Source organism: Notolepis coatsorum (assembly GCF_963971535.1).
Source record: "Notolepis coatsorum genome assembly, chromosome: 2".
In the NCBI taxonomy this organism is placed as follows: domain Eukaryota; kingdom Metazoa; phylum Chordata; class Actinopteri; order Aulopiformes; family Paralepididae; genus Notolepis; species Notolepis coatsorum.
The window spans coordinates 205,960,670-205,968,298 of NC_140166.1; the positions used below are offsets into that span (position 1 = coordinate 205,960,670).

The following is a 7,629-nucleotide window of genomic DNA, read 5'->3' on the forward strand; positions in this document are numbered from 1 at the left end:
TAAATGCACCATTTACCATTTTACCATTATTTTACCATCTCTAGGCTTAGCTAAAAATGAAGCCCCCAGGACTGTAACAGACTGGACCTCATTATGTGAATCTGTCCAGCAAGTGGGATTCGTAGTCAAGGACGGACGTTTTGATGTAACTGGGTGATGTTTTCAAATGCTCTTTGAAGTGGTTAGGATAGATTACACACACAGGGCTCTGTGAGAACACATCCCAGGTCGGTTCAGCACGGCGGGAGTATGGAAATGATAGTGATTCAAGGAATCCGGAAAAAGATAGAATCTGTGAAATCTTTGCTTTGTCATGCTGTCAAATTGGCTTCAGAGCTCAATGTTACGCCATGGCTGGTGGCTCTGATTATTCCTCTTCATTTCACTTGGAGATACCGTACTTCTCTCTGTCAAAGACAACCCCGGCTACTTTTTCAAACTTTCCATCCAGAATCACGCATTATTTTCAGCTTCAGTATTGCGTTTGACATGTGAGGGGCCCAGATGTGAGGGGGGCCCAGATGGATAGAGGTCCAAACGCATCCAGAAATACAAAGCAGAGGCGTATAATCTAATCTGACAGCATGTGACAACACACGTCACAACACACTTGAAAACACTGAAATCGACTCAAAACACTGTCCTCTGTCTCCACCCTCCGGCATTGTCCCCCCCCCCCCCCCCCCCCCCCCCCCCCACCGACCCCTGAACCCCATCCCCCAACACTTGCCCCACCTAGGACTATTTGTTGTGGAATCGCCTAGGGGCCACGCTGGCTAACGGGGACCGGAGCGAGGAGGCGGTAGAGGCCTACACCCGAGCCCTGGAGCTCCAGCCTGGCTTCATCCGGTCCCGCTACAACCTGGGGATCAGCTGCATCAACCTGGGGGCCCACAGGTGGGTGTTGGGGGGGGGGGGGGGGCAGAGAACTGCTGGGACTCAGCTGGTGCTCTTGGTACAATGCAGTGGAGCAGGAGAATTTAGTGCCATAGTATACTGTATGTTCTGGCTTCCCTTGAGTACAAAATGGTTGGGAGGGTTGGGTTGAGGTTGTTAAACACTTAAAGGAACACGCCAACATTTTGGGAAATTTGCTTACCGCCTTCTCCAGAGAGAGAGACAAGAAGATAGATAGATACCAGTTTCCTCTCTGTGCGTTCAGTAGAAAGCTATCTGGCTGCACGTTAGCCTAGCTTAGCACAATGAATGGAAGCGGACAGTGCCAGTTAGCCTTCGGGAGAGGTGTTAGTTGGACACTGTCCACTTCCATTCAAGACGATAAGTTCCTTTAAAGGGGACATGCATTGCTATTCCTTGCACTATTTGGGCAACTTTACACAATTCCTGTGAGTCTATTGAACACACGCTTTTTTATTTTTTTTAAATGCATTGTTTTATATTTCTAATTATATTATATTTCTCATTTTCCAGCCTCAGGATTTCAGGCTGTTATTGGATTGGCTCCGCCCATAAGCACTTTGAGTGAGAGTCACCCACAGTCTGCGACTGGCAGACAGAGAGAGAGAGAGAGAGAGAGAGAGAGAGAGAGAGAGAGAGAGAGAGAGAGAGAGAGAGAGAGAGAGAGAGAGAGAGAGAGAGAGAGAGAGAGAGAGGGGGACACTGCTTCCCCCGCGCGGTCCAGGTTGTGTGTTGTGCCCTTCCTGATGGCTTGTCGTACAGAACTTGTAAGTCGCTTTGGATAAAAGCGTCAGCTAAATGACTAAATGTAAATGTAAATGTAAATGTGTGTGTAAATGCGTGTATGTTTGTGTTTCACACACTCCTGCACCGCGGTCCCTCTCTCTCTCTCTCTCTCTCTCTCTCTCTCTCTCTACCAGTGAGAAGCCCTGCGCGTCAAATGCGTGTGTGTTTGTGTTTCACACACTCCTGCACCGCAGTCCCTCTCTCTCTCCCTCTCTATCTCTCTCTCCCTCTCTCTCGCTTGCTCATTCTCTCTCTGCCTCGCTCTGTTTGAGGAAGTGAAGATATTTCCACTCGCTCTGCTGTCGCTGTCACCCATAGAGGGGGCGTTAGTTATGCAAATCAGTGCTATATTCACGTCAGCAAAACTGTCAAATCAGAACAGCTTAGTTGAGTAAGGGAAGATCTCGTGAACTCGAGACTGATGAGTCAATATGGTAATTAGAGACACAGACCCATTGATACTAACCCCTATTGCTATAATACAATGCTAAATACTGGAAAAAAAGCCATTTATAATGCATGTCCCCTTTAACACCTACATCAAACTTGCACCATTCATACCAACAATTATGCATGTGTAGATAAGTGCATGTCAGCCGTATGTCAGTTATATTTTGGAACTCTTTGATTTCAGGAACACTGTACAATTTTGATAAAAACCTTGTTTACCAGCCAGCGCTTTTCCTGGTTGTTGTTGTTGTTGATCCCCCAGGGAGGCGGCCAGTAACTTCCTGACAGCCCTGAGTCTGCAGACCAAGAGCAGGAGCCGCCAGCTGTCCCAGCAGGTCATGTCCGGGAACATCTGGGCCGCTCTGAGGATAGCGCTGTCCATGATGGACCAGCCCGAACTCTTCCAGGCCGCCAACATCGGAGACCTGGACCTCCTCATGAAGGCCTTCAACCTAGACGTATGAGGAGTGGGAGATGGTTCGGACACCCCTTCCCCACGGCCTCCTCTCCTGACCTCCATTCACCTCCCGACAAACCAAGAGCAGATTGGCAGATTGGAATGAGCAGGATCCAACATTTGAGATGTGAGATGTGTGAGATGACGTCACAAAAACTATAGCCAATGTGGTTTTATTATTTTTCTTTGCGGCGCTGTTCTGCAAGTGCTTGAAGTGACTACTTTGCAATGGATTTGCATCGCGAGGAATGATTTCCCAGAAGAGCAAAAAGGACGTGCAAAGAGTGTACAAGCAATGCCTTAGACATCAATTAAAAAACTGACTCGCCCAAAGGAACTGAGCTGAGGCAAGAGGAACAGATGAGCAGTCGGAGAAACTCACAGAGAAACACTACGACACTGTCTGTAGAGTAGAGGATGTGTCATTATTCAACTGCACACCAAACGAAAGGAAGGATTTAGTGAGCATATAGTGGCACTGCAACTCCACCACAAGACACGGAACACGGAGTTCTGTTCCCCGGAACACAGAGTTCTGTTCCCCGGCTCATTCCTCCTTCAAAGAGGAATATTAGCACTGCATGACGGGAAAGCATTTTGAACACTTTTAGAAGTTTTATCTTTGCACTTCAAAAACAGCATTGTTCTCCTCAATCCTATACCGGAATTTGCAAGCCTTATTCGAAAATGCATGCAAGCAACAATATTTATTTACACTATTTTTATGGCAACAAAAAATGTGGAGCCATTTTCAGACTGGCTTTGATTCCTCTGAAACCGACATCCTTAGCTTTCTTAGTCGTGAAGTCTATTTTTGCTAGTCTTGGCTCCTCAGTTCTCCTCTCGTTTCTCTTTATTCTGATTGGCACTGCATACAGACAAGGTGTAGCAGTGAAACTGATCACATGACGCTTTTTTTTCTATACATACTGGTCTACCAATTATTGGTTCTATTTTCAATAACTGGGATGACTTTTTTAATTTTAAAAAGGGTAAGGGTAACAGGGAAAGGGGACAAAAAATGTATTAAGAAAAAATGTAAAAGAGACAGATGGTACATAGCTACATCACGGAGGTAAGGGAAATAATTAAAACACACATCAAACAACCAAATAAAATGAGCAGGTATGTAATACATGAAGCAGAACAGACACACAGTTAAAAGGCTGGGTGACAGATGCAGCAACTCTGCGATAAGAGTTAAAAGTAGTGAGGGGGGATCAATCTGTCCAAGTCTTTTGCATCTCGTTCCAACTGCTGGGAGCAGCAAATTGCAAGGAGGGTTGACCGAAGGAAGTATTAACACGGGGAACATCTAGCGAGATATGGTGAGCAGCTCTGCTGTTATAGGGAGTAGATGATAATTGTATCAAGTGTATCAAATAAGGAGGGGTCAGACTAGTAATTTCAAACTAGTCATTTAACATTAGCATGAAACATTACATTATATCCCCAATTATCTGCAATCCATCACTACAACACCGTAGGTACAGGACAGCAGTTGCGAACTAGGAGGAATCAAAGGTCTTAGGGCATTTTCTATCACGTTATTACAATCTTTGCAGATGAATTCATATGAAAACACATGTTCTTCACTTAGTTCTCCTCAGTCCAGCCTTAATGATCATGATTATGATTGGAGCGTCTGGCTTACTTGAGAGCAGGGTTCTTTCGATTATGCAACCATACACTTCTCCTTCTCCTGAAGACAACCCCATTGCCATGAAGTGTTCCGTGTGGCTTATAGCCACAAGAGAAAAAAAAATTGAGATGTGTTTAATATCTTGATTTATTCTCATATTGCGGAGAATTTCACTTTATACCAAGAAAGACAATATTATCCCTTTAAATGTGCTTCTTGACTAAAAGCATCCGTCACTGTTGCTAGTTTGAAAGTCTCTCTGGGAAATGAATGTCACTGTTCTTCACCAGAAACCAGTTAACGATAGGTGTTATACTGTTGATCCCCGTTGACCATAATATTCACACACCGTCCATTTAGTTTTTATGTCATATTATGACATACTGTAAGAGCAAAATGGCCACCGTGTGAATGCGGTTAATGTCATTGTCGGTATGCGCAACGAGGTGGGTTTTATTCTAGAATCCTATGCAAAAGGCAATCTTTTTATTTTGTCATTCTGAATCGTCCAACTGGCAAGAGTGGACACAGGGAATGCTGTGTCCACTCTTGAGAGGACCAATAGGAAACTCAGTATCTCCGCTTGGGAGGACCAATAGGAAACTCTGTGTCCCCGCTTGAGAGGACCAATAGGAAATGCTGTGTCCGCGCTTGGGAGGACCAAAAGGAAATGCTGTGTCTGCGCTTGAGAGGACCAAAAGGAAATGCTTCACGAGAAAATCAATACTAGCAGGCCATCATTGGCATTCATCTTCCAAATTGTGCAGCCTTAATGTCCTGTTTTGTGAAAAAGCCAAGTAGACCGGAGCAGAATCCATAGACAACAAAAGAGAGTTGCTTTTCCAACTGTATGGACTTATTTTTCTCTATTATGTTTCTGGATGTTTGGGGAAAAAGTTCTGAACCAGTCAGCAGAAGCAGAGTTATTTGTCAAGACAGAAATAGTTAACAGGTACGGATTCTGCAAAAGGAGGGCAGCGCACATACACGCACACAGAGAGACACACACACAGGCAGACAGACACAGACACAGACACGGACACGGACACAGACAAACACACACAAACTACCATCCATCAAAAGTGGAGCATTGTAACCACGTTACTTTGGCTATAACCTCAATTGCAACCCTATAACAACTCCCCCAATTCACCGCTGCACATCAACGCTGTCAGTCACTATTTACTCCAGGGTTATAATGGAACTGTCCAGTAGCTAATACATCTCCAGATACTCTTAGGTCTTTGGTGCTGAACCTCTGTGGCCAAGCGTGATGTTTAATACATCAAGACGCCAGAGGCGCACACAGTGAGACGCGGTACATACAGTAGACTAGTACAGCTGTGAGCGCTGCTGACGATCTGCACAGTGAGACGCCGCGGCACATACAGTAGAGTACAGCTGTGAGAGCGCTGCGGACGATCTGCACAGTGAGACGCCGCGGCACATACAGTAGAGGACAGCTGTGAGAGCGCTGCGGACGATCTGCACAGTGAGACGCCGCGGCACATACAGTAGAGTACAGCTGTGAGCGCTGCTGACGATCTGCCCAGTGAGACGCCGCGGCACATACAGTAGAGTACAGCTGTGAGAGCGCTGCGGACGATCTGCACAGTGAGACGCCGCGGCACATACAGTAGAGTACAGCTGTGAGCGCTGCGGACGATCTGCACAGGAGGGGGGGCTCCTCCCTCCCCAGAGCCAGCCGAGGGCCGTGTCAAAAGGCAAACTGGGCCAAAGAAAGGATGCGGTCGCATACCTGCCACTCAAAAGAAACATTTGAAAACATTTTATAATTATAGAAAACAATTAATTGTTTTGAAAGCGAAACGGTGTGAAATACTATTTTTTCAATCTGCGCTACGCTGTCAACACGTTTGGTTTCTAATTGTCGAATGTCTTACTTTTTTTTTTGTGTGCACCCGCATCAATTCTAGTGTGCATGCTTTTCCCCTATTCGCTAACGGCAACTGGTCCCAAAGAGAACTATAACCCACAGACACACACACACTTTAAGCCGTTGACTAAATCTATTTCTAGTAATTCCCTGATTAAGCTGGAGAGCTTTGACATGAAAGATTTTACACATAGGCCAGTATTCCTCCATTTGCAATACTGAATGGTACATGTGTTTGGTCTGCCATCCTGCCGATTGTCTTAACGGCCAATGGCATAATTTGTAGTACGAAGCTGAAACCATGATGTCTGGTGGTAATATTCGTGATTTCCAAAATCACTCTAATTTTCTTATGGGCTAGTAGGGCCTCTGCTTTTTGAATTTTGAATGAAAATACTGTAGTGTATGTAGAGGATGAAAAAAATAATATTTTTTTAAACGGTTCTTTTTAAATTGCTGGCTAAATCTACAATATTACCGTGTACAAATACGTTGCCGTGCGTCGAGTTAGAATGCCTGACGACGACGTCCCTTTTCTAGGACCTTCTACCTTCTCGGGTGTGGTGAGCCTGCCGCACGCATGCCCCAGAAGAACTCGTCAAGGCTGACTGCACGCTCTGCTCCTCTTTCAATGCCATTCATTTTTATGCATGACATCCATGGAAGTGATTTCTTTCTCTCCCACTAACGTATACAATGAAATATATCATAAGTTACCTTGCAATATTTCTACAATGCACTTTTAAAATCTGTAACATTGACAGAAGGTGGTGTGTCTGTATACACAGCATATATTGTACACAAAATGATTTGTACACAAAGACTTCAGCGTAGGGGTTTCCTACACTAAAAACGTTGAACTACCTTCAAAGCATTGCTGAAAATGGACGATCATATAATCTGCAACTACAAATTATAAGTAAAACATCTTGTGTACAATGAATTTTCAACACCCATCCCTCTAATTCACCACACGTATACATTGGCGGTTTATTCCGGTTGGTTTATTTATGTATCCAAAATATTACGTATGAATTGAAATATTTTGATGCAAAGAATGAACTTAGAAACGATAGACTTTATATACTGTAATAGTTTACTGAGATACCTACAATGCATATTACTCTCCCTGTATACTTAACCACAAGAAAAAGCATTAGCACCTTTGAAACGTATATGAAAGTCCTCTTTTAAAATAAACTCTTGTGATATTCTATTCTCTCGTGTCTGATTTAACACTTTCTTTGTTTCTTGCTCACTCTGAAATAAGCACCAGAACCAACTCAACAAATGTGTAGTTTATTGAATTATCCAAACATTGCCAAGCAACTGGTACCAGGGTATAGAGTTTTTTTTTCTTTTTTTGTATTTTTCTTTTATACATATACCATTACAATACTGTATCCTAAGCAATATTTGGATAAATACATACATTACAAAAGTCACTTTAAACATTCCCTTCAGGACAACTGTAATGGA

The 7,629-nt window shown here is 44.0% G+C and overlaps 1 protein-coding gene across 1 annotated transcript in view; it reads left to right on the forward strand.

Annotated features, from left to right (window-relative positions):
- The window catches only part of pex5la (peroxisomal biogenesis factor 5-like a), a gene marked incomplete at both ends in the record, with an annotated part of 217,787 nt that extends 215,169 nt beyond the window's left edge, over nt 1–2,618 (forward strand). Inside the window, 2 exons of the mRNA XM_084308478.1 lie at nt 740–897; nt 2,417–2,618. Of these exons, the coding sequence (XP_084164604.1) occupies nt 740–897; nt 2,417–2,618 (360 nt within the window). The remainder of the gene's footprint in view (nt 1–739; nt 898–2,416) is intronic.
- Nucleotides 2,619–7,629: the final 5,011 nt, after the last annotated feature.